Below are 27,768 nucleotides of genomic sequence, written 5' to 3' on the forward strand. Positions count from 1 at the left end.
ATAAAAGGAACAAAGTCTGGATTTAGCCGGAGAGGAGAAGGGTACAGACAAGAGAGACTTACCAGATGAGCAGAATACCTGGGGGGTGGGGGGATTATAGGAAGAGATGAGAGATATTGAGGAGCTGCGGAGTAACCGTTTCTGTTTCCAAATACCCTGCAGTCGCATAATAGCAAAGGATGCCTTCCTGATCCACTGGTCAGGGCCCGTGCACTATGCCTATCCACCAATTCCACTAATACTGAAAATCCTCCAGAAAATATGCCAACACAAAAACTCAGCTCATTCTAATAGCACCTTAGTGGCCTCGTCAGCCCTGGTTCGCTAGACTTCGACAACTTCCGCTCCATCTGCCTCTGCACTGACCAACTTGTCCAGATCTCAAAACGCAACATCAGGCTAAACATGTCATCCAAATCTCTATTCATTAACCCAGAAAAACAGTTAAAAAGAGATACCGGGGGGCTGCGGGCTTCCCAGCAGCAGATGCACTTACATGTAGAGGAGGAAAAACCAAGAAAAAAAATTCTGAACCAAATTTATTTTCTTGGTTTTTCCTCCTCTACAAGTAGGTGCGTCTTATGGTCAGGTGTGTCTTACAGACCGAAAAATACGGTACTTTTGTGCAGCATTATTGCGTTGACCAAATATTTCATAACTATTCTTTGCCTAGTGTGTTAATAAATGCCTCTTCTGTTTAAGAACTACAACCTACCTTCTCTGCCTTGTACATCAGGTTGCTCCTGCTTGTCCATGGAGAAAGCGAATGCTGCACACCTGTAATAGCTATTTTCTGTGGACAGCAGGATACAACAGCCACACAATTCTACCTCCCATCCCTTGGTTGAAGTCAGCTATTTATATTCTTAACTGAAAGGAAGAGAACTTTCAAACGGTTACATTAGGACGGGAAGAAACTGCACATGCTCAGAGTCCTTTCTAAAAGGTTCATCTGAGCTATCTGGCAAGGGTTGCTGTGACGTCACCCAAGTGTGGCTGTTGTATCCTGCTGTCCACAGACAACACCTGTTCCAGGTGTTTAACGTTCACTTTTTCTGCCTCTTAAGGTGTTATGAGATAATTGTTGATTGAATATCATTTTAGATTTGTTTTCTTTGGTTATTTTTATGGGTTTTTTTTTTTCATGATTTGGTCTTCCTCCTCTTCCACACAGTGTGCATTATCTAATTTAATCTTTGATTTTTTTTTTATACTGATTCATCCCAAGAGGAGGGCTCAACTCGGTTAACAAAATATTAATAAAATTATACAGGAGATTAGGACAGAAACTATATCTTTTACGCCAGAATTTTATCTTTTATGATTGATTATTTCAAAAAGAAGGATCATTAGTAAATTTCTGAAATAAATATGTCTTCCGTACTTTACGAAAAGTGGGTAGACGAGGGAGAACTCTAATTATAGAAGGAAGGTCATTCCAAACTTTTACAAATAAAAAAAGAAAATGATCGACAAATATTGGCCATAGTTTTTATTCCTTTAACAGTGGGAAAACCAAGTTTATATTTCTGAAAGCTTCTAGAATTAGAGATTTCTTCTGAATAATTAAATGAGACAGGAACCAAAGGAGAAAAAATACCATATAGGATTTTGAAAATTACAGTTGCACATTTAAATTGGATCCTCCAGTAAACAGGAAGCCAGTGAAGGGATCTCAGTAAAGGTATGATATGATCATATTTATGTTTACTGTATATCAGTTTAGCTGCCGTATTCTGGATAAGTTGTAACCTCCTCATTATGGATTGGTTAGCAAAGAATCAACTATTTATTTTTTAGGTCATTGATTCTGTACTTGGAAATCCCATTTTCTTGAGTTGTCTGATATCTGTATTAGAAACATTCCAATGAAATAAAATGTATAAAGAACTTGGAGCATGGCTTACCTTGGAAGCCAGGTTGTCCACCAAAGCGATCATGGAATTTTTGAACATGGTGGCAGCAGTCAAAGGCCGCTTAGTCACCTCGGTGATGCTCAGCTTCCCTTCCGGCCACATCCCCTTCAGTACAGGATTGGAGCTGAAAGCCAAGGGGGACAGAAATCAGGGCTTCCATCAAAATGGGCCAATAACTGGGATGCAAATGGTAGGGAGAGTAGGGGGCACATGGCACAGCGATGCCGGGCACCAACCTCCTTCACTACGCCACCGAGTTTATGCAGTTAAATACCCACATATCAACACTTAACTAGCTAAGTGCCAACTCCACCCTTTGGAAGGCCTCCAAAATAGCTGGTTTCGGCTTGAGTGCTTGGTGGACATTTTCAGCAGTGTTGTCTGGTTAAGTGTTACTGAAAATGCCCAGTTAGGCCCAGCAAGGTGATTTAAATGTCCAAGAGCCTTTTCTGGTCTCTTAAATTGTTTTGAATAAATCCGGCCTTTTTTTTTTGTTTGTTTTTAATAGCAGCCTTAGCCAGCAGTGCTGAGTAAATTTCAGTGATCACAAATCTCTTCCTTAAACGCCGACCTCGTAAGCTAGGAAGCACCGAAAAGTTTGGCAGCCTGATAACAGCAGAAATTGAGCCGATTTCCCCTATCTCAGGAGAATGTCAATTATCAACAGTCATGATATCTTGGACTCAGACAGCACCAGGAAAGCAAGCAGCGATACCGCAATCCCATGTCCACAAAAGCATCTTCACAGCATTCCCGGTCCTGGCCATTTTTCTGCTCTCGTCCTAATATCCACCAGCGAAGGTGAGCAGGTCTTCCCCACTTACCTGTTATAAAGCAGGCGCTTGAAATCCTGGAATAAGGTGTCCTTGTTTTTGTCGATAAAGCCAACGACGGAATATCTGCAGCAAAGAGAAAAAGGGGTGGGGGTGGAAATCAATGTTCCTGCATCCCGCAGTAGCAAACAAACCGCAAACAAAAAGCCAATTAATATTACAAAGAACAATCTGGGTTTATTTTATTCATTCATTCATTCAATTTTCTAGCCTGTTCTCCCAAAAGAGCCCAGAACGGGTTACAAGTTTACATACACAATATAGGTTAGCGATAAGACAGTTGGAATATGGAGACATACAAATTTCATGTTAGTAGGAAGGCGTAGGAGGCTCCTGGGACAGTGGTGCCCCCCCCCTGCGTCCTCCTCTCTGCGCCCTCACTTCTTCCACCCGCCCACCTCCATTCCACATTCCATTCCACAAGATGTTCGGAAAAGAAATAAAGACTATACTCTTCAAGAAATCCCTGACAAAGTCTTACCACCACAAATACCTTCCTTCCCCCATCTTCTTCCTGACCCCCAAATCAACCTGACTCTTTTTACCCTTTCTAAAAATAACCAGGGATCTTCTATTGTAACCCTCCATTTATTACTCTTTTGTAATCCGCCTTGAACCACAAGGTAATGGCGGAATAGAAATCTCTAATGTAATGTAATGAAACTTGTGCTCTCCCTCCCCCCCATACCTCTAAAACATTATGATTATATTGTTTCTACCCTACAATATAGATGTACCCCAAACACTGTGAATGTACTACTGTGACCCGTTCTGAGCTCCTGGGTAGGATGGGATATAAAACTGAAATAAATAAATAAATCTTTGCAGCATGAGTGGCTTCTGCAAGCATGCTCCTCGCGCCAGTGTTAGATTCCCTCAGACGTCACTTCCTGGCCCCGTGACCTGGAAGTGATTCAGAGAAGAACCAGGCTGGGGGTAAGAAATGTGATCGGGTGGGTGGGTGGATGGCGGATCACGGTGGGGAGGGTGCTGGATCGCGGGGGGGGGGGGGGGGGGTGAGGGGGGTGCTTGTAAATCGAGGCATACTCGGTTTCCGAGGCACCGATTTTGCAAATGTTTTGCTCGTCTTGCAAAACACTTTCAAACCGGTGCACTCGCAAACCGAGGTACCACTGTATATATATATATATTTGTGTGTGTGTGTATATTTTTATTTATTTATTTATTTATTACATTTGTTTACTTATCTTAAGATAATTTCTGTCTCCAAGAATATTCTTTAAAATTGTGTAAAATTAATTGACACACTTAACTATACCAGAGTAGGAAAGATTCCCTGCCGAGTGCACTGGGGTACAGAGGATCTCTGCCAAGAGTCATGGCAGCATACAGAGTTCTAGGTCCCTCAGTCAGTGTGAATATGTGAACATGTTTGCACACCAGCTACCCAGAGTATGCTTCAGTTCAGGGAAGAATGGAGAACTTACATCACATCTCCAGCGTAGTGCTTGATCCGGAAATCACGGTCAAACTCTAGAATTTTATCTGTGGCACAGACCTGTAAAGAGAATGTAAGCTGTGACTGTGGCTCATGACACAGAATGAATACAGCAGAGATAGATAATAGAGAATGACACGGTGACAAAATTCATCACCGTTCCCGTCCCCGCGGATAACCGCGGGAAATAATCCCATGTCATTTTCTAGTGTCTATTTCAACCTCAGTCCTTCTACACCAGCATTCTTCAAAGCAAAGCTTGCGGGTCAGTGGTTGTGGCCATTCATACTCTGATTCTTATGGGAGCCAAGGATAATGAAGCCATTGTGACATCACTGATGTGATTGGCTCTTAGGCACTGGTGGAATGAGGCATTATGACATCATAATATTTGCTCTGGATACCAGAGACTGTCATTCTGTAGTGTCTGTTTCAACCTCAGTCCTTCTACACCAGCATTCTTCAGAGCAAAGCTTGCGGGTCAGTGGTTGTGGCCTTTCATACTCTGATTCTTCCCTCTCTCCTTAAAGAATGACATGAAGATGGTTTCCCACGGTTATCCGCGGGGACGGGAACAGTGATGAATTTTGTCACCGTGTCATTCTCTAATAGATAACAAGACACACTGGTGCAAGGTTACTGTCCTTCTAGAGAGTATTTTTGGGAAGATGGTGAGGGCCTCTGTGTTACAGTCCTGCAGGGTCCCCATAGGAAGGAGAGTAACACAGTAGAGGCTCAGCAGTTTCAGAACAGTTCCTAGATTGTGACCGACTGTTAAACTTTCATGAGCTCCATCATGGCTCCATTTTAATCCCAATTTATCACCAAGGACAGGCTTCATTCACGTACCAAAGAGAAGGCAAAGCCATGAACAGCAGATTGCCTCCTCCTGTAATGGCTAGCACTCAAAAGGCTTACAATACCAACAGCTTCCCTGATTGCCATGGAAAACAGACCTCTCTGTAGCCTGTGCTAAGGGGGTCCCCATTTTCCCCCCTTACCCGACAAAGTGCTTGAATCAAGGCACTTAAGTGGGCCTTAGGGCTTTGTACATGGGGCACAGCACAACTCAGCATTGTTGGTTGGGGAAGGAGGGAGGAAAAGTATGCAGGTATTTGCAGCAAAGAAAGACTGATATCTTGGCTCTGAGGCTGAGGAGAGCTCTCTCTCTGTCTCGCATTTTTCAGCGAGGCAGCCTCTGTGTGTTGTTGAAGCTAGCCAGAAATTGCATTAGTCATTCACATTTGGTTTTTTTTTATTGTTTTGGGTTTGTTTTTTTTTTGGGGGGGGGGTTAGAAGAGATTTCTCAATTGCCCCCCACTACCTAACCATTATGAAAGCAAACTGTAATCCAAGACGCGAGAATCTGCTTCTTCAGAAATCCTGTATCACCACCTACTGGACAAAACATAAAATAGCAGCATTTCTGAGGAGTGTCAGCATGTAAGGTACAAGGAAGCCATGCTTTATAATTCAACCTTCTAAAAGCTTCTGGCCAGGATGTTATCAGCTGGCATCCAAAAACAAACCACCCCTCCTTCCCACTACATGCATTAGTTTTATCCACCTTTCCGGAAGACTGGAAAATAGCAAATGTCACGCCCATCTTCAAAAAAGGCTCAAGGGGAGACCCAGGAAACTACAGGCTGGTGAGCTTGACCTCGGTCCCGGGAAAGATGATGGAAGCGCTGATTAAAGACTGCATCTGGGAACACATCGAAAACACTGGGCAACTAAAGCCGAGCCAGCATGGCTTCTGCAAGGGCAGGTCATGCCTCACTAACTTATTATACTTCTTTGAGGGGGTAAGCAGCCAGGTGGATAAAGGGGAATCTATAGACATCATTTACCTCGACTTCCAAAAGCCTTCGACAAGGTAAACTAAACTAAACTAAACTAAACCTTGGGTTTATATACCGCACCATCTCCACGAATGCGGAGCTCGGCACGGTTTACAGGAAGAAAGATGAGAGAGGAACTACAGTGGAGAGATTAAAGAGTTAGGTGTAAAGGGGGAAGGTGAGAGGCCTAAGAGGGGGGAAGTGTTACAGTTTTGAGAATAGCCAGGTTTTTAGGTGTTTGCGGAAGAGTTGGAGGGAGCTTGAGGTTCGGAGTGGGGAGGTGAGGTTATTCCAGATCTCAGTGATTCTAAAGGGGAGGGATGACCCAAGTTTGCCTACATGGGAAATACCTTTTATGGAAGGGAAGGATAGTTTAAAAATTTGGGAGGATCTGGAGGAAGTAGGGGTTGGGGAGTTCCAGGATAGAGGGATAACGGCAGGAAGGATGCCATGTAGGATCTTGTAGGCCAGACACGCACATTTGAAGTGGATCCTGGGGATTACTGGGAGCCAATGGAGCTTAGACAGGAGTGGTGAGACGTGATCAAATTTGCTTTTCGCGAAAACAAGCTTAGCTGCGGCGTTCTGAATCCGCTGAAGTCTGTGGAGGCTTTTCTTGGTTAGGCTGAGGTAGATAGAATTGCAATAATCCAATCTGGAGAGGATGATGGATTGTACTAGGACTGCGAAGTGTTTTTGGTGAAAATAGGGTCTGACTTTCCTTAGCATATGAAGGCTGAAGAAGCATTTCTTCACCAGGGATTGGAGATGTTCGTTGAAGGATAGAGAAGAGTCTAAGGTGACACCCAGAACTTTGCTTGAGAACTCGAGCTGTAATGGGGGGCCGGAGGACAATGGGATGGAGGAAGGTAGATGGTCTAATTTTGGGCCGAGCCAAAGGAGTTTTGTTTTGGACTCGTTTAGTTTCATATGCATTGTGAATGCCCAGGATTGGAGGTTCTTTATGCATGAGGATATGTTCGTGGAGAGGTTAGTGAGGTTCGAGTCGGTCTCAAGAAAGGCCATTTCTTCCCTGCTTTACCTATGAATCTGAGGGTCGTTGAGCAGTGCGGTTCCTGAAGAAGGGGGCGTTCACCCCCGAAACGGAGTCCGTTGGACGAAGACTTTTGTTTGCTGCTTGTTGATCAGTACCTCCATGACACACGGAGAAGCTAAGTTCTTTCAGACTGTGTTTTTTTGAGCTTGGTTAGATTTGGACACTCACTTTCCTACTTGGCCCCCAGCTTAGGGGGAAGAGATGAATTCTATCTTTATGTTGATAGTGTGTGTTTTTTCTATTTGAGTTTTTCACACATTGCACTTTATAGGCACTTGAAATATTATTCGGAGCAAGCCCGGGGATGTTTCGCAGTTAACACCTTTCTGGGTGTAAACCCTCGACAGCTTTTCCCTGGATATTCCAGAGGTTGCTGTGTGACTGAGGGCTTGTCCGTTTAACACTTTAAAATCTTAAGTTATAGACTTTCTTTTTGAATTTTTTGTAGTCTGGAGTTGGACTTCATCTCTTTCCCCTAAACTTTATAGACTTCTTGGGGTGAGGGAGGTTCTTTAATTTTTACCTTGTTTCCGTACCTCCTCGATTTAGGGTTCTACTTTTGTCCAGTATGGTGGAGCACACCCAGGCAAGACCCCGATGTTCGAGGCTCCATTTTAAAGCATACAGTGCCCATTCCATACCACAGGAAAAGCACAGGAATGTAGCCCTATAATGATCAAAGCTAACGACATTCAAATTGCAGGCAGTCCCCGAGTTACAAATGCCCGACTTAAGTATAACTCAGTCATAAGAATGTGGTTTCAGCTTCATTTGATTTCACTGATCAGTATTTTCAGTGCATAGACACCTACACTTCTACTGCAGCAGATTCAGGAATGATGCATGGCCACATTAAGAACAGTGTGTGGTTGTGCATGTTGTACCTTAGAGCAGTGGTTCCCAACCCTGTCCTGGAGGACCACCAGCCAGTCAGGTTTTCAGGATAACCCTAATGAATATGTGTGAGGGCAGATTTGCATGCCTGTCAGCTCTATTATAAATAAATATCCCTCGTGCATATTCCTTAGAGCTAACCTGAAAACTTGACTGGTTGGGAGATTCTCCAGGACAGGGTTGAGAACCACTGTTTTAGAGGGAACATTGGTAGGGCCTGTTGACCCTTTTGTCAGCTGGGAGCAGAGATAAGCAGCAAGAATCTTAAAATCTACAAGTTCTGAGTTACATACAAATCCGACTGAAGAGCAGCTTTAAAAATGTAACTCGTTCTTAACCCGGGGACTGCCTGCAAGAATGACAGTAAAGGAGTCGGAACATTCCTGGTGCATGCCCATAAGAGTTTCACAATATGTGTACTGCTTGTGAAGCACCCATCGGGACCAATCTACTGCACCTTTAAATATAAGCTTTTCAATTTTTTTTTTCAACTGAAAGGCTTATATTTAAGCGCAGAAAACAGGTGCCAATGTGTTTCAGGTTTGCTCCTACATTTCTTTCTCATTACTGATGCTTACAGGCTTGCATGAGCTTCCTTCCACAAGAAAACAAACCCAGCAGACTTTAAACCAAAAATCAACATAAATCAAATGCTCCAATGTCAGCCCCAAGCAGGCTGTAGGTTTCCAGCAGTAAGAGTAGGATTTGTTCCTTCACCGTTCTATGAGCATAAGGAGGGTACAACAAATGACCTCATTAGCTTCAGTTTAAATGCAATTTGCGACAAAATAAAAAGAAGACTTCCAACCTAAACTGCAGTAAAAAAAACAACCAAGAGCAAACAAGACAAAACTGCAGATCTGTACAAGACGTAGGCAAAATTTATTTGTGACAAAAAATTATTATATGCAAACCCTTTTACCAATCAGGGGACCCGACACGGTCCGTGTTTCGGACAAACCTTCGTCAGGGGTCCTTGGTAAAAATAGAGGGAAAAAAAACAAAAAGTCACAAAAAAACTGTATAGTGGCAGCAAAGTATGAGCGACGTCAAGGTCCGTCACTGTAAAGCCCCCGTGCATTCTGCATGGATTAACACCAGCACTATTTATTTTATTTGGTTTTATATCCTGTTCTCCCCAAAAAGTTCAGAACGAGTTATAGTTCACAATCAAAGTTTTCCAATATATACTTCCCCCCTCCCCTTTTTACAAAACCATAGCAAGGTTTTTAGCATCAGCAACAGTGGTAACAGCTCTGATACTCACAGGAATTCTATGAGCTTCAGAGCTGTTACTGAAACGGCTGGCGCTAAAAAACGCATTATGTTTTGTAAAGGGGTGGAGATAGTTACATGCATAGCCTTACAACAAACCTAGGTTATTCTCTAGACATTGCATAGTTTAGAGCAGCGCCTCGCAAACTTTGCAAGCCGCGGCACACTAAACTGGTGGCCACGGCTTGAGGGCACCCAGAAGTGCGTGGACGTTGATGCGATGATGTCACGCGCACATCAACGTCATCCCGTCAACATCCATGCATGCACAGAGGCCCTCCAGATGGGGCCCTGAGCCGCCGGGGGAGGAAGGGGGGTGAAAAAAGAAGAGGTGGGGAGAGGAGGAGAGATGCCAGGGAGGAGGAGAGGCACTGGCGGAAGCTGACTGTCTACAGGACGTGCCTCTCGCCATGAGAGGCACATCCTGCAGGCAATCAGCTGGCGCCTCTCCTCCTCCCAAGTGTCTCGCAGAGCACCTGAAATCTCATGCGGCATACTGGTGTGCCGCGGCACAGTTTGCAATACACTGGTTTAGAGGAATCTGGGATAGGTAAAGAAACATCAGCACAGTAGCCATGAACGGCACAGAGACAAGCCAGCTGGCGAGGACTTGTCTCTGTGCCGTTCATGGCTACTGTGCTGATGTTTCTTAATTCGACAGGTTCCTGAGGAAGGGACCCAGAGTCTCCGAAACCGGGCTTGGTAGAACCTGTCTACATGGTGGTGGACCTTTTGCCCCGCCGTTGATTTCAGTCTCACAGACATTGCTTTCAAGCTAAGTTTAATTTTTTCACCTAGGAGCTGGCTGGGGAGATTCTCAGAGCACACTTGTGGTACCTTAAACACTTGTGATTGATTTATATCACTGTGATTATTTTGCTTGTTTAGCACCTTTTTTATTATTTGAGCACACTGGAGGGGGTCCAATGATGGTGTGCAGGTGAGAGGTCATTGTATCTTCACCACTTGATGTAAAGCGCTGGAGAAGTTCTCCCTTCGCTTACCTTTCACATTGAGGACCCCCCCCCCCCCCATATATAAATTATATTATTAGATTATTTGGTGCATAAGACAGGTTGGGCCGCTCTGAGAGCCTATTAGACTGTTTACTGCTTTTTGTCGTATCTTTTTAAGTATCTTCTGTGGTATTTTTTGGAGTTAGTTTATTTTTGGCATTAAATTCTGAGCATTAGCCCCAGGTGAGTTACCTTTCTGCTGGAGTAGTGTGCGTGCTTCCCCAGCTTAGTGTTCAGAGCCTCCAGGAACATCTCATCTGTCACCTTTCCCACATTCATGCAGGCGTCATCCAGGATGGCGATAATGCCCCTGTGCTGCTGCTCCACCAGATCCACAATGATCTGATTGTTAAAGTAATCGATCTAAGGAAAGCCAGAGAAAAACAGGTACAGTCAGGGGAGGTATGTGAGTGGTAAAGCCAGTGGCGGCCCTTCCTCATCCTCTTCTCCACCCACCCTACCCCATCCTGCCACATGCCCCTTCCCTTCCCCCGTACCTTTTTTATGTTCCTGGTGCAAGCAGCAACTCCAACCAGCTGCTCACGCTAGCTTTGGCTCTTCCTCTGACATCACTTCCTAGATGCAAGTCCAGAAAGTGATGTCAGTAGAAGAGCTGACACTGGTACAAGCAGCAGGTTGGAGCTGCTGTTTGCACCTGGAACATTAAAGAGGCATGGGGAAGGGGAGCATATGCAGTATTGGGGGTGGGTGGGGGGTGGAAAGGAGGACCAGTACTGGTACCCCAAGCAAGATGGCTCCCAGGGCAGTCTTCCCCCAGTCCCCCTTATTACGCCACTGGGTAGAGCCAAGAATTAGAGGTTGGGGAGGGGCAGTGAGAAGAGGAAAATGAGAGAAGTCTGAACAAGAAAACTGAAGACTGGAGAAAAACAGGGGGGTGGAAGGGTGGAGAGAGAGAGAGAGAAAACATGTGAGAAAAGAGAACAAGAACTGTATGAGGACTAGAGAAAAACAAGAGAGAGAGAACATGTGAGAAGAGAAAACATGAAAACTGTATGAGGACTAGAGAAAAACAAGAGAGAGAGAAAACACATGAGAAGACAAAACAAGAAAACTGTATGAAAACTGGAGAAAACCAGGAAGAGAAAATGTGTAAGAACCCCCCCCCCAAAAAAAAAACAAACAAACAGGTGTAAGATGTAGATGGCCAAAAAAAAGCAAGAGCAAAGAATACAGAAAGAGGAGAAAACAGGAAGAGAGAGAAAAAGGAAAACAAGAACATAAGATCAGACCAGAGGTCCATTATGCTCAGCAGCCTGCTCACGCGGCGGCCCATCAGGTCCAGGACCTGCATATTAATCCTCTATCTACACCCTTCAATCCCCTTTTCCTTCAGAAAAACATCTAATCCTTTCTTGAAACCCAATACCGTACTCTGTCCTACCACACCCTCTGGAAGCGCATTCCAGGTGTCCACCACCCTCTGGGTGAAGAACTTCCTAGCACTGGTTCTGAATCTGTCTCCTTTTAATTTATCCGGATGCCCTCTCGTTCTTGTAGTCTTTGAAGGTTTGAAGAATCTGTCCCTTTCCACTTTCTCTATGCCCTTCATGATCTTGTAAGTCTCTATCATATCCCCTCTAAGCCTCCGCTTTTCCAGGGAAAAGAGCCCCAGTTTCTTCAATCTTTCAGCATAGGAAAGGTTTTCCATACCTTTTATCAATCTTGTCGCTCTTTTCTGAACCCTCTCGAGTATCGCCATGTCCTTCTTAAGGTACGGCGACCAGTATTGGACGCTGTACTCCAGATGCGGGCGCACCATCGCCCGATACAACGACTGGGGAATCAAAATAATGAAGAGAAATGGAAGGAGAGAGGGAGAGTAGAGTAAAGACCAAGGAGAGGAAGAGAGACAGGGTGAGTGAAGAAGGGAGAGCACCAAGGACTCACATGCTTCCAGGGGATTCCTTCCCGTTGGTATTCCTCTTGCTCCTGCTTCAGCACCAGCTGGATGAAGAGCTGCTGAAGTTTCTCATTGCAATAATTAATGCAGAACTGCTCAAAGCTGTGAATGCAAAAGAGCATTAAAAAGGGAAGAATGAGGAGAGCAGCATTTCAGAAAACAACCAGCGAGCAGGAGCATTGCAGAAGCCCACTTCACCTGTTGCTGTCAAAGATCTCAAAACCGTATATATCCAGGACACCGATGACCGTGTTCTTGCCATGCACTGAAACATCACAGTTCTTCACCTCGATCACATCATTGATACGTGTCACTATCCAGCAGAAGAGGCGCTCGTAGATAGCCTATCAGCAGAAAAGAGTGAGAGGCCAGGTTTAGCATTCTGGCACATCCCTCTACTATTAGATTTTCAAAAAAGCACCCAGTGTCAAAGTGAAGTAAGTTGTCAGGCTCACTAGTGAATTTGGCTGTTTCTTGCAAACATAACCACGACTCATCTTGTACATAAAGGGTATTAATATTATTTATGTCTTATGGTGTCAAAATATTCTCTCCCTCAAGATGACATGGGTCTACCCTGCTTTCTTGAGCAATGATAATCAAAAGGGCAAAACAGCAGAATCTTTCACTCCTAACAACAGTGATAAAGACCTCGATGTGTTTCCTACCATCAGGTCCCGGTACTATCCCTTTTATCCACTTCATCAATACCTTGTCTCTCAAATGGTTAACATCATTTGAGAAAATAAAATCACCTGGGATGGACTGAAACATAAAAAAAGGGTCATTTCTATGATCAAGGCGGCCATGGAGAAGAGGAGACTTAGAGGGGACATGATAGAAACCTTCAAAATCCTAAAGGGCATAGAGAAAGTGAACAAGGACAGGTTCTTCAAACTGTGGGGAGCCACAAGCACTAGGGGTCACTCGGAGAAGTTGAAAGGGGACAGGTTTAGAACAAATGCTAGGAAGTTCTTTTTTACCCAGAGGGTGGTGGACACATGGAACAAGCTTCCGGAGGAGGTGATAAGCCAGAACTCTGTACAGGGGTTCAAGGTAGGTTTGGATAGGTTCCTGGAGGATAAGGGGATAGAGGGGTATAGATAGAACTTGAGGTAGGTTATAGAAGTGGTTAGGAACCACTTCACAGGTCACAGACCTGATGGGCCGCCGCGGGAGCGGACCGCTGGGCGGGATGGACCTCTGGTCTGACCCAGTGGAGGCAACTTCTTATGTTCTTATGTTTATCTGCTCCTTGCGCGTGTAAAGGTCTACAGCAGTAGCATCTATGCAAACAAGTGTGCACATACCCATGTAAGTGCTAGCAGGGCACCTAAGCACTACTGTACAGATACCCACTTAATGTATTAGCAAAATGGGCTCACGCGGGGGTAGAGCATGAGCAGGGCTCCCCCTTATGCTTGTAACTTACAGAACACTAAATTACATGAGTCTCTGGAGCATTTAGGCACCCACACATATGTCAGCTCCATGACTGGCGTTAACTGTGGCTGTCTACGAGTTACGCGTGCTAAGATTGGGTTATACTAGTTTTCTAAAATGGAACCTAGTTGCCCGGGTTCCTTTATTGAAGAGGCTCCTACCACATTCTTCGGGGGCTTAAACTGAGGGCCCAAGTTATACAGTTGCCCCCCCCCCAAGAGGCTAATTCTATTAAGTGAGTGTTAACATTTATATAAAGAAAACTCATATTCCACAGAATTACTCACACGGGTCTGTTGTGAATTACAAGTTCTAGGATCTACAACATGTCTAGGATCTACAACATCAACGCCGACTCGGCAGCTATGCTTGATTAGAACGCTCTCACATACACAGCTCTTTGGTTGCGTCATAGCATACTGACTTTTGTGGTCTACACTATACTGTATATTGGATCCCAGAAGGTGGTCTTCTGTGACCGAGTCCACACCACAATATTTTGACTGTGTATCATTGCTTTGGATGATTGAACTGCACCCTTTATGTGAGGAATTTCGAATAAAAGTTCTGTATGTACGCGCCTATCTTAGGATTGAACATTTACACATGTAGGGCCCAATTTTCAAAGTGATTTAGCTGGACACTGGTTAAACTGCTTGGTCGGGGCTAGCCAGTAATATTCAACGATACTTAACCAGTTAAATACTACTGAATGTCGTGGTGATATTTAACCCTTGAGCAACCAGGTTTAGCCCATAAATGGGATTACATAAAAGTGTGTCATAGTAACATAGTAACATAGTAGATGACGGCAGATAAAGACCCGAATGGTCCATCCAGTCTGCCCAACCTGATTCAATTTAATTTTTTTTTTTTTTTTTTCTTCTTAGCTATTTCTGGGCAAGAATCCAAAGCTTTACCCGGTACTGTGCTTGGGTTCCAACTGCCGAAATCTCTGTTAAGACTTACTCCAGCCCATCTACACCCTCCCAGCCATTGAAGCCCTCCCCTGCCCATCCTCCATGTTCCGACTCTCCTTTTGTCCTGTGTGTCTGTCATAATTAGATTGCAAGCTCTTCTGAGCAGTGGCGTAGTAAGATTGAGTGGCATCGCTCTTCCACCCCCCTGTCGCATACACCCCCTTCCCATTCCCTGTACCTTTTTAACTTCTCTGGTGTGAGCAGCCATGCACATTTGTGTCGGCTCGCCCTTTGACGTCAAGTCCCGGGTCCTGGAAGTAACGTCAGAGAGAGCGCCGATGCCTACGTGGGCAGCAACCTCATGCCGGGGAAGTACAAAAACTACGAGGGGAAGGCAAGGGGCATGCGACAAGGAGAGGAGCAGGGTGCAGAGAGGAGGAGGGGGTGCCGCAACCTTAAGAAGACTGTGCTCGGGGCAGAATGCCCCTCCCCCCCGCATCCCCCTTATCACGCCACTGCTTCTGAGCAGGGACTGTTTCATGTACAATGTACAGCGCTGCTTGCACCTGGTAGCGCTAAAGAAATAATAAATTGTTGTTGTTGTCTGTCCTATGCATTGACCCATGGCCGCTTAAGTTCTGTTTCACACAGCGAGTGGTGAACGCCTGGAATGCTCTCCCGGAGGAAGTAATTGCAGAATCCACTGTTTTAGGTTTTAAGGGTAAACTAGATGCACATCTCCTTAGGAGTGGCATAGAGTGGCACGGGTAAGGGTATATTAGGTGCACTTCTCCCTTGGGAAGCATACAGTGACATGGAGACTTAATCTATGCCAGGGCACACCTGGCAGGGCCTCCGCATGTTCGGATCACTGGACTTGATGGACCCAGGGTCTGATCTGGAGATGGCAACTCTTATGTTCCTATGAATATCAATTTAAGTGGCTGCGTCTTAACTGGTTTAAAAATAATCAGATATTCAAAGCCAAAGCCTGCACAGGTCCAGGCTTACCATTGCCAACTAAATATAGATTCCATAACTTATAGAATACTATAAGCTATGCATGTATCGTCGGCATTTAAGTGCAAGCATTTATATCGGTTCATAGACAACTCGGCGAAAGACAAAGGCGCGCGCCGACAACTGAGCGCAAGACGGAGGCGCGTGCCGAAGAAAATTACAGTTTTTAGCGGCTTAAGAAAATGTGACCATGTGAGTCCTTTCTATCAATGACTTCATTGGTTGCCATTTGAAGCAAGAATTTTGTTTAAATCTGGTTGCATCTGCTTTAAAGCTCTGTTTGGTTTGGCTCCAGGATACCTATCTTCCCAATTTAAGTTATATAAGTCGAATAAAAATACCTGAAATAATTGTTTGATCATGTATCCATCTTTAAAAGCTTGTCGTTACAAGAGATTTTTAGATAAGACTTTTACATTTCAGTTAGGAAAAATGAATTCCTGGTTAAGAATTCTGATTCCACAAACACAATCATATTATGCTTTTAGAAAGTTATTAAAAACTTATCAGTATGATAAGTTTGTAACTTGATTATTGGTGTATCTCTGTTTATATGTATGTTTCACTGATTGTACAGTCCTTCTTTGTTGTGAACCGCCTGGAACTTATGGTTGGGCGGTATACAAGAATAAAGATATTATATATATTTGATATGTAAATAATTCTATATCTGTGCACTTATATATAAATATATATATATATATATATATATATATATAAATATATATATATATATATATATACCTGAACTATGAACTTAAGAATGCATGACCATATTCCAGGTAAGCTATGATTTACACGTGGTCTATCACAGTATTTCTCAACTCAGTCCTGGAGTACCCCTTGCCAGTTACGTTTTCAGGATATCCACAACGAATATGCATGAAAGAAATTTGCATATGAAGGAGGCAGTGTATGCAAATCAAGTTTAAGCATATTTATTGTGGATATCCTGAAAACCTGACTGGCAAGGAGGTACTCCAGGACCGAGTTGAGAAACATTGGTCTATCACAATCAAGGCGTGAGCACTTCCACTAGTCTATGGCTAGTGTAAACGCACCTTCCTGGCACCTAAAATTAAACACCCTTATAGAATTATCCTGAAAGAGTGACCCTCTTATTTGGTATCTTACTTGAAATTGTCTTATTCAATAAAATGTACCAGAAACTCAGGTATGTTCATCTTCCCTAACCCAAGGGCCTGACGTTATAAGACTTTTTTGGACAGGACATTGGAGTATCAGGCAGAAAAGATGAACTCCTGGATGAGCTCATTGATTGCTCAAGCCTATTCTTACTTTATATTTAGGAAATTATTAAAAACTTATCTATTTGATAAACAAGAATGCTGATTTTTTTTTAATATTACGATGGTGTTTTATAATTATTTTTAACCTATGTTTTAATGATAGCAACGAGTTGAAATCGCATCTTAGCTATTGCTGCATTTGACTGATGTATGTAGAAGTGTGTTTTTGAAATTGTATGTTCTGCTGAAATGTTTCAGTTTCTTTGTTGTGAACCGCCTAGAACTGTTGGTGGGGCAGTATACAAGAAAATAAATTATTATTATTATTACCAGACGTCTGGGAAAACCTGGACATGTCCTCTTTTTAGAAGACTGTCCGGGTTCCCGGATGGACTTTCCATAACCCAGCATTTGTCTGGGTTTTGGAAGGACCCAACGAGCTCCAGTTGCATCTGGAGGGCTTCTGAGTATGCACGGATGACGTCGCACATATCCGCACATGCTCCAGGCCCTCCAGACACGGCTGAAGCTAGTCCAGAAGAAGAGAGGAGGCTTTGTGGGGGCAGGGCTTGGGACAGAATGCGGTGGGCTAGAGGTGGAATGGGGAGGGGCTGGAAGCAGAATAGGGTAGGGTCATGTGTCCAGGGTTTCCCAGAGAAAAATATGATATCCCAAGGCACCAGCAGAAGTTTGCCCTAGGGCTACCTTTGCAAATGCGTCCCTGCCATAGGCTGCTTCCTGCTCGGTGTGCTGCTTATCGATGACATCGCGGCCGGTGGCCACCGTGCGGAACAGCAGGGCTTTCTCCACCACATCCATCTTGGTGGACAGCAGGTCTGCAATGACAGACACCACTTTGCTGTTCTCAATAAGCGGAGTGTCCCCATCCACTACAATCTTTAAATTCCCCTAGGAAGAGAAAAAAAGTAATATTAAGACAAGTTTAAGCAACTAGGACCAGCAAGGATCTCGCTGCTGAAAGAAAGTTCCCTGGTTACTACCCAAACCACAACTCTAGAGCTTCTAAAATAAAGCCTAAGTGTTTCAGTCACAAAATCCAGCATCTTGCAGGCTCCCATTTTGTTTGAGTTACAACAGCCTGAAATTAGTTGACCAAGTCCAGTTCATTGAGGTTTGCATATTTTGTAACCAAGAAAATTCCCCACCCCAACCTAGACCTACTTGTGAGGCACATTGAGCTCTAGCAACCAGCAGTGGGAGCTTGAAGCCTGGATCTGAACTCATGCTCCAGTTCCTAAACAGTGTGAAATCTCATTTGTATTCTGTATGTATATGCGAGTATTCTTAACCATGAGTGGTGGTGGTGATGGTGGTGAAATTAGCACCTGGCCCTCCTGAACTCTCAGTATCAAGCAGTATTCACACAGCCAGAGCACCCCCAGCACATCACTACATAAAGCTTTATTAGCCACAGTGAAATCAATACCAACTTTGAAATAAACACTGGAAATGCATAGTTACTCAACTATAGCAGATGTGAAATAGTTGACAGATGAGGACAACAGTGGTTTGAAGGGAGACTTCATCAGAGTGGAAAGTACCAGATTAAGGTCCAATGCAACTGGAGGAGGCTTGAGAGGTGGTTTGGTATGATAAAGGCCTTTCATGAATCTAGAAACTAGAGGATGAACAGACAATGGTTTTTTTGTCTAGTGATGTATGGAAAACACTGATAGCACTGAGATGAACTCCGACTGAAGTAGTTTTAAGATCAGAGTTGGAAAGGTGCAGGAGATAAGTCAAGCACCGATGGTAGAGGGCATGTGATCAGATCCAGCAAGTGATGATTACACCAAACTGTGAAGCGAGTCCACTTGAAACGATAGCAATGATAGCAACGCTTCAATGATGGCTGGCATTGGTGCAGATAGTGGGAAAGCATCTATTTGTTGGAAGAGACATGTGAGTGCTAACAAGCAGATTGGGATGGAAGAGAGAACTCTCATTCTATGTCAGCAAGGCTAGAAAGATGTGTAGTGTGATGGGTACTCTTTTGCTGAGTTGTAGGAGGAGAGGGAACCATGGCTGATGTGGCCACTGAGGTGCTATGAGAATCATGGTGGCCTTTTCTTGGTGAAGTTTGAATAGAGTCCTCCCGACAAGAGGAATTGGGAGGAAGATATAAAAAAAAAACTTGCCTTGCTAGTTGAGGAAAGAGACATCCGACTCCATGTGATTGGAAGTGTACAGTTGGGAACAGAAGAGCAGAAATTTATGATTGTGAAGGGAAGCAAAGAGATCCACTTCTGGGGTTCCCCAATCCTTGAATATTTGATGTACAATGATTGAGTTGAGTGACCAATCGTGAGGTTGTAGAAGTCTACTCAACTTGTCTGCTAAGATATTTCGATTCCCTGCCAGGTAGACTGCTTTCAGGAATAGGATGTACAAAATAGCCCAGGACTAGATTTGATTTGCTTCTTCACATAGTACATGGTTACTTGATTATCTTGACAAGGTGAACGTCAAGGACAGCATCAATGTAAACGTGTTGAGGAACATCAAAAGGACTGTCAAGAATGGGAAGATTAATCGTGCTCTCTCACCAAAGACAGGTGCCTTCTTGAGCTGGATGCCTGACATCATGGTGTCTGACAACGATGCCTCGATGGAGTCTTAGGGCAGTGTTCAGATTGGGCCAAAGCTGGGTGCATCGATGCAGGAGTTGACACAGGATGCGACTGCTGCATCCCAGCTAGCTCCTTCTGCAATGCTGGCTGTGTTGGGTATTGAGGTGTTGGGGACCTCGATGTCAAGGCATGCCTCAGAGGAGACACCAACTAGAAAATCACATGGTGGCTGCTACCCGTGGCTAGCCACGGGTAATCTGCCGAAATGGGGAGAGAAAAAAGTGGTCGCCGCGGGTATGGAGATAAGGCCATTCACCGTCCCGTAGAGCGGTAAATGGCCTTGTCTCCACAGTGAAGTGAAGGAGCGTGTGCGGTCACTGATCATGCGGTCCAGCAACCCCCTTCCTCCCAGCCGCATGAGCCTTTCAACAAGTCATGCACATGTTTCCAGTTGCATCAGAGGAGAAGATTAAAGCAGCCGGGAGAGAAGACAAATGAAAATCACCACAAAGGAGGGAGGAAGATGCCCGAGCAGCAGCGGAGGGAGGGGGATGCTGGACCTCACCTTCCCTTGCTTCCCCTCACCTTTCCAATCTTCATTAAACAGTTAAATGTTCCTTTTCAGAGGGTCCCTAACATGGCAGCTGTACTCACAAACTGCCGGCAGCTGCCACAAAATTTTCCCTTTGCAGTGATCTGCTCTGTCAGAAACGGAAAGTTGTGGCAGAGGGAAAACTTTGGGGTAGCCGCCAGAAGCTTGTGAGAATGGCTGCCATTTCAGGTCCCTCTGAAAAGGAATATTTTGACTACCAGAGGATGGGGGAGAAGCGATTTGCCCCAGGTGCTCAAAGGCCTAGCATCATGAACTTCTTCGGGCAGCAGCACCAGCATTTACAATTCACTGCTGTTGCTGGCTTTGGGCTTTCCTCTTCCTGTTTCTGTGAAGGCAGGACCCGACAGAGAAGAAGGCCCAAAGCCGGCAACAGAAGCAAATTGTGAATGCTGTTGCCTGAAGAAGTTTATGATGCCAGGCCTTGGAGTACTCACTTAGGAGCTGCACTGCCGACCAGGGATGGGGTAACAGGAGGAGGAAAGGGAGCAGAGGGGGAGAAAATTACTGCACTCAATTGGTGGGAGAGAGAGAGGGAGAAGGAAGGAAAGGAGGGAGAGAAAGGAATGAAAGGAGATGCCAGGGCATGGTCATGGAGGGAAGGAGGGAAGAGAGGGAGTGAGGAAGAGATGCCAGGGCATGAAAGGAAGGAGGATGGTATGCCAGACCAAGGAAAAAGAAAGGAGGAGATGTCAGAGCATGGATGGGGAGGGAGAGATGGAAGGAAAGGAGAGAGATGGCAGACTATGGGGTGGGAAGGAAGGAAAGGAGGTGGCAGAGCTGAAATGGGTAGGAGAGACGGGAACACGCTTGAAGGAAGTGGAGAGAGGGGGGGAAGGAAGGAGCAGACGCTGCATGTTAGTGGGTAGGAGAGAGAGGGGAGAAGACGTTGCATGTTAGTGGGTACGAGAGAGAAGGGAGAAGACTCTGAATGAGATGGGTGCCAAACCAATTGGGTGGGGGGTTGAGGGAGAGATGGAAGGGAGAGGCACAGTAATAGAGCAGATGCCATATGGAAGAGGCAGAGAGAAGGCAGACAGTGGATGGAAGGAATAGAATGAAAAGAAGATAAGGAAAGCAGAAATCAGACATCAAAGGTAGAAAAAAATTTTTTTCTATTTCTTTTCTTTTTCTTGCTTTAGAATAAAATAATATATTGGGTGGATAAACATTTATAAACAAAGTCCTGCTAGCTGAATTTATAAAATGACAATTGTACAGAATATTGTTTCTTTTTATACTTTAATAAAATAAGTTCAGTATAAAACTATTTGAGGCTTGTGCGGATGGGATCAGATGGTTTGTGGGGACTGGGGGGGGACCGAGCTTTCAGGGATGGGGCCATGGACTGAGCTTACGGGGACGGGGACGAGCTCACAGGGACGGGACAGGGGACAAATATTTTCCCCGTGTCATTCTCTAACACCAAATGCAAAGATGGAGATCCGGCATTGGTGCATCAGTGCTTAGGATGTGTCAATGGTTAAGATGCTTGGGATGATGCCAATGCATTCTTTGTTAATGCTTCTTAGCTTTTTTAAGAGTTTCCCCAACGATGGTAGCACCAACAAGGAAGGGGTGGAATGTGTCGTTGATCCCATTGGTGATGGTGTCGAGGCTGGGACCGCTCCTGTTCAATATATTTATTAATGACCTGGAGACGGGGACGAAATGTGAGGTTATTAAATTTGCTGATGATACCAAACTCTGCAGCAGAGTTAGAACCACGGAAGACTGTGAAGACCTGCAAAGGGACCTAACGAGACTGGAAGAGTGGGCAAGAAAATGGCAAATGAGTTTTAACATTGAGAAATGCAAGGTCATGCATGTAGGGAAAAAGAACCCGATGTACAGCTACAAAATGGGGGGGATCATTGCTAGGGGTGAGCAACCTTGAAAGAGACCTGGGGGTGATGGTGGACACAAAACTGAAAGCATCAGCACAGTGTGCGACAGCCTCAAAGAAAGCGAACAGAATGTTGGGTATCATTAAAAAGGGTATCACAACCAGGACGAAGGAAGTCATCATGCCGCTGTATCGTGCAATGGTGCGCCCACATCTGGAGTACTGTGTCCAGTACTGGTCGCCATACCTCAAGAAGGACATGGAAGTACTTGAGGGGGTCCAGAGAAGAGCGACTAAACTGATAAAAGGTATGGAAAACTTTTCATACGTTGACAGGTTGAAAATGCTGGGACTGATCTCCCTGGAAAAGCGGAGACTTAGAGGAGACATGATAGAAACCTTCAAAATCCTGAAGGGCATAGAAAAGGTAGACAGGGACAGATTCTTCAGACTGTGGGGAACCACAAGGGGTCACTCAGAGAAATTGAGAGGGGACAGGTTTAGAACAAATGCTAGGAAGTTCTTTTTTACCCAGAGGGTGGTTGACACAGGGAACGCACTTCCGGAGGTTGTGATAGGCCAGAGCACATTACAGGGGTTCAAGGAAGGTTTAGATAGGTTCCTAAAGGATAAGGGGATTGAGGGGTACAGATAGAAGTAGAGGTAGGTTATAGAAATGATCAGGAACCACTTCACAGGTCATAGACCTGATGGGCCGCCGCGGGAGCGGACCGCTGGGCGCGATGGACCTCTGGTCTGACCCAGTGGAGGCAACTTCTTATGTTCTTATGTGTTGATTGATATTGGGCATCGGCGTCCCTAGGTGTAGTCGATGAAGTTGAACCAAAAAGTTTCTCGAACTGCAACTTTCTGGCCTTGAGCGACCACTTACACACATGAAAGGAGAGGGTGCAGGAAATATCCCAATGGATAGGACCTAGGCTCTGGACACACCAGTTGTGCAGATTCTTGTCTAAAATGTACTTCTTAATGTCACTAAGAGCCTTTGGACATCAAAGGAAAAACCTCCAACGCAAAGTCAAAAGACTCTAGGTCCAGTGAGGTCAAAAAGATGGTACTCCGAAAAAATGTCAAACACTCCTGGCCTAAAAATAGGATGAAGAGAGCCTGAAGGCCCTAAAATGAAAAACATCAGTTTTTTGCACTTACCCCCCTTTTATAAAACTGTGAAAGCGTTTTTTAGCACTGGCCTGCGCGCTAAATGCTTTGCGCTGCTCCCGATGCTCAAAGGAACTCTAAGAAACAGCTTCTCAGCTCTGCAGAAAACTGAAAACTGATGGTCCCGTGAGCCCAACATCAGGCGGGAAGGCATCAGCACGCGCGGCATGGGCCGTCTTAAAGATTTAAAGTGACAGTACACTTTTTTGACTGTCCGTGCCGGGTTATCTAAATGACATTGCCCTTACGTGTGAATATGCTGCCTGCTTGTCCCTCAGATAATATTAATGTCAAAAGAAAGCAACTTTTTAGATGCATGGTGAATCTGGATTTTGATTGAAGCATCAGTATAGAAGCACCATCCAGCAATGTAACTGAACGTGTAAACTGCAGGTTCCAAGCATGAAGTAGCCAGTCAAATAACTAAACTAGAGAATGACATTGTGGCAAAACGCCTGGGGGGGGGGAAGTGCTCACTGAGGAAAACATCTGGGACACTGTAATACCCGGATACAAGCTATACCGCAGAGACAGAGTGGCTCAAAAAGGTGGGGATATTGCTATGTACGTCAAAGAAGGAATTGAATCCACTGGAGAGAGTACGCCACAACTGACGGATAAGTTAGAGTCTTTATGGGTCAAACTTCCGGGAACGAATGGACTGGAAATGAAGATCGGCATCTACTACCGACCCCCAGGGCAGTCCGAGGAAATTGATGGAGAAATGACGGACGAGATTAAACGCAACTGCAAGGGAGGCAACACAGTTATCATGGGTGACTTCAACTATCCGGGGATAGACTGGAACATAGGCACCTCCGGCTGCGCTAGGGAGACCAAGATCCTGGATGCTGTAGGTGATTGCTTCCTGGAACAACTTGTCAAGGAAAATACTAGAGGAAATGCAATACTGGACTTAATTCTAAATGGACTACGAGGTCCGGCACAAGGTATAGAAGTAGAAGGAACGCTGGGTAACAGCGATCACAACATGATCCGCTTCAACCTATGCTGGAAACAAAGACGGGAAACTGACAGGGCTGACAGTCAGTCTGGAAGAGGTATACAGACAGATTGATAGGCTAAAGAGCGACAATTCCCTGGGACCATATGGCATCCATCCGAGGGTCATCAAGGAACTAAAAAGGGACTATAGCTAAATTGCTTCAACTAATAGCCAACCTGTCAATCAAATCGGAGAAGATTCCAGAAGACTGGAAGGTGGCAAATGTTACGCCAATCTTCAAAAAGGGTTCGAAGGGAGATCCGGGAAACTACAGACCGGTGAGTCTGATCTTAGTACCGTGAAAGATGGTAGAGGTGCTGATAAAGGACCGCATCATTGATCACCTTGATGGACACGGTCTGATGAGGACCAGCCAGCATGGCTTCAGCAAAGGCAGATCTTGTCTGACAAACTTGCTGCACTTCTTCGAGGGGGTAAGCAGGGGGCTAGACAAGGGCGATCCAATCGACATTGTTTATCTGTATTTTCAGAAGGCGTTCGACAAGGTTCCACATGAACGACTACTTCGGAAGATTGCGAGTCATGGAATCGAGGGTGAAATACTCATGTGGATCAAAAACTGGCTGGAGCATAGGAAACAGAGAGTGGGGATAAATGGACAATACTTGGACTGGAACAGTGTCACCAGTGGGGTGCCGCAGGGCTCGGTGCTTGGACCTGTGCTCTTCAACATCTTTATAAATGATCTGGAAATTGGTACGACGAGCGAGGTGATTAAATTTGCGGATGATACTAAGCTAGTCAGAGTAGTGAAGACGCAGGAGGATTGCGATGATCTGCAACATGACATAAACATGCTTGAGAAATGGGCTGCGACATGACAAATGAGGTTCAACGTGGATAAGTGTAAGGTGATGCATGTCGGTAACAAAAATCTCATGCACGAATACAGGCTGTCCAGAGCTGTACTTGGAGAGACCTCCCAGGAAAGAGACTTGGGAGTTCTGATCGACATGCCAATGAAGCTGTCTATGCAATGTGCGGCGGCAGCGAAAAGGGCGAACAGAATGCTAGGAATTATTAAAAAGGGGATCACGAACAGATCGGAGAGGGTTATCATGCCGCTGTACCAGGCTATGGTGCGCCCTCACCTGGAATACTGCGTCCAGCACTGGTTGCCATACATGAAGAAGGACACGGTACTATTCGAAAGGGTCCAGAGAAGAGCGACTAAAATGGTTAAGGGGCTGGAGGAGCTGCCGTACAGTGAGAGATTGAAGAAACTGAGCCTCTTCTCCCTTGAAAAGAGGAGACTGAGAGGGGACTTGATCAAAACGTTCAAAATACTGAAGGGAATAGACTTAGTAGATAAAGACAGACTGTTCACTCTTTCCAAGTTAGGGATTACGAGAGGGCGCACTCTAAAGTTGAAAGGGGATAGATTCCGTACAAACATAAGAAAATTCTTCTTCACCCAGAGAGTGGTGCAAAACTGAAACGCTCTTCCGGAATCTGTTATAGGGGAAAACACACTTCAGGGTTTCAAAACAAAGTTGGACAAGTTCTTGCAAAACTGGAATATACGCAGGTGAGGCTGGACTCATTTAGAGTACTGGTCTTTGATCTGAGGGCCACCGCGTGAGTGGATTACTGGGCAGGATGGACCACTGGTCTGACCCAGCAGCGGCAATTCTTATGTTCTTACTGCAGGCATGGGGACAAGGCCATCCACCACCCCGTGGAGCGGTGAATGGCCTTGTCCCCGCAGTTAAGGGAGGGAAGGTGCGTAGTCACCGATCACGCGCAGCCCCTTACCTACCTACGGCCAAATCTATCTCCCTCCCTCCCTCTTCCTTTTGCGGCGCTTTAGTAAAGAACTGAAGCCGGTGAAGCCTGTCATGGGTGTGGGGGTGGAAGCTTCTCCTCTGTTGCGTCAGAGGAGAAGCTTCCACCCACACACACGCGACTGCAGGCAGGTAGGCTTCGCCAGCTTCAATAAGTTTCTTTACTAAAGCATTGCGAAGGTAAGGGGGAGGGAGGGAGATTCTTGGGCCGCTGAAGGGCAGTGAGGTGGTGAGAGGGAAGGGTGGATGTTGCGGGGACGGGGCAGTGAAGGGAATGGCAGGGACGGGGCAGTGAAGGGGACAGCAGGGACGGGGACAGATTTTCCCTGTGTCATTCTCTAAACTAAACTAGTTTGTAGTTCTCAGCATTATTTTACACCCTTTTACCCAATTACACTCTAACCCACTGCCCCAGCACTAACTCACCAAGTGTAGGATGGCAGCCAAGACTTTGTAAACGGTCTGAACCTCCTCTTGCTTGAAGCCGATCACTTTCATGGCATCTGCAACAGCTTTGAAATCAGCTCCATCGTTGATGGAAGACTACAAGAAGAAAGCAAGCAGGACACAAAGTGTTACAGAGCCAGCATCAATGCTTGAGACGGTAGAAAGGGGACAGAGAGCTCAGGCAGAGGAGAGCTTTACAGAGATAAGGGACAGGGGAAGGTCCCTATTATGGTACAAAATATGAAAAAAATATAGGATAGAATGGATTCCTTAAATAGACAGACACATTGGGGTTGATATGCAAAGTGAGTTAACCAGTTAAGAGAGGGGAGACATGATTGAGACGTTTAAATATATCACCGGACGTATCGAAGTGGAAGAGGATATTTTCTGTCTTAAAGGACCCACGACCACAAGACGACTTCCGCTCAAAATCAGGGGCGGTAAATTTCATGGCGACACCAGGAAGTATTTCTTCACCGAAAGAGTGATTGATCATTGGAACGAGCTTCCGGTACAGGTAATCGAGGCGTGCCAGATTTTAAGAGTAAATGGGATGCCCATGCGGGATTCCTAAGAGGGTAGAGTTGAGGAGTAGGGTCGTTGGGAGTGGGATCTCTGGGAAGGTAAGCCTAGGTGGGTGGGTCTGTTAGGTGGGCAGACTTGATGAGCTGTGGCCCTTTTCTGCCATCATTTTTCTGTGTTTCTAATGTAATGTAATGTAATCTAGAAGCTGTGATGGAAGAAGAGGAATTGGAAATAATGGCGATCACAGAGACATGGTTCACAGAGAACCATGACTGGGATGAAGTTATACCGGGCTATAATCTGTTCAGGAAAGACAGGGTAGGAAGAAAAGGAGGAGGAGTAGCTTTATATGTTAAAGAACATATTAAAGCCACACAATTGTAGGATCTGCAGGGCAAAGAAGAGGCACTGTGGGATTAATTTGGAAAGAGGGAATGATGAATATATTTACACTGGTGTGATACAGTGTTCCCTCTAAGCGGGCGGGTGTTGTGAGCAAACTTTTTTCACTGTGAGCTAAAAATATCGGGCGCCAGCAAGTTATGAGCCAAATAAATATGTTGCTTTCTACCACAGAACTTCCTTACGTTTGTATGGAATCTATCCCCTTTCAACTTTAGAGAGTGTCCTCTCGTTCTCCCTGCCTTAGCTACTAAGTCTATTCCCTTCAGTACCTTGAATGTTTCTATCATGTCCCCTCTCAATCTCCTCTGCTCAAGGGAGAAGAGGCCCAGTTTCTCTAATCTTTCGCTGTACGGCAACTCCTCCAGCCCCTTAACCATTTTAGTTGCTCTTCTCTGGATCCTTTCGAGTAGTACCGTGTCCTTCTTAAAGTACCAGTGCTGGACGCAGTACTCCAGGTGAGGGCGTACCATGGCCCGGTACAGCAGCATGATAACCTTCTCTGTCTC

General features: G+C 45.2%; 1 protein-coding gene across 1 annotated transcript in view; it reads right to left on the minus strand.

The window, feature by feature from the left end:
* The window catches only part of MYO1D (myosin ID), a 227,078-nt gene that overhangs the window by 103,685 nt on the left and 95,625 nt on the right, over positions 1 to 27,768 (minus strand). Inside the window, 8 exon segments of the mRNA XM_033918408.1 lie at positions 1,908 to 2,040; positions 2,741 to 2,815; positions 4,198 to 4,268; positions 10,484 to 10,654; positions 12,200 to 12,314; positions 12,411 to 12,556; positions 17,551 to 17,754; positions 26,309 to 26,425. Coding sequence (XP_033774299.1) covers positions 1,908 to 2,040; positions 2,741 to 2,815; positions 4,198 to 4,268; positions 10,484 to 10,654; positions 12,200 to 12,314; positions 12,411 to 12,556; positions 17,551 to 17,754; positions 26,309 to 26,425 — 1,032 coding nt within the window.

This window comes from Geotrypetes seraphini, chromosome 13 (genome assembly GCF_902459505.1).
Source record: "Geotrypetes seraphini chromosome 13, aGeoSer1.1, whole genome shotgun sequence".
NCBI classification, from domain to species: Eukaryota; Metazoa; Chordata; class Amphibia; order Gymnophiona; family Dermophiidae; genus Geotrypetes; species Geotrypetes seraphini.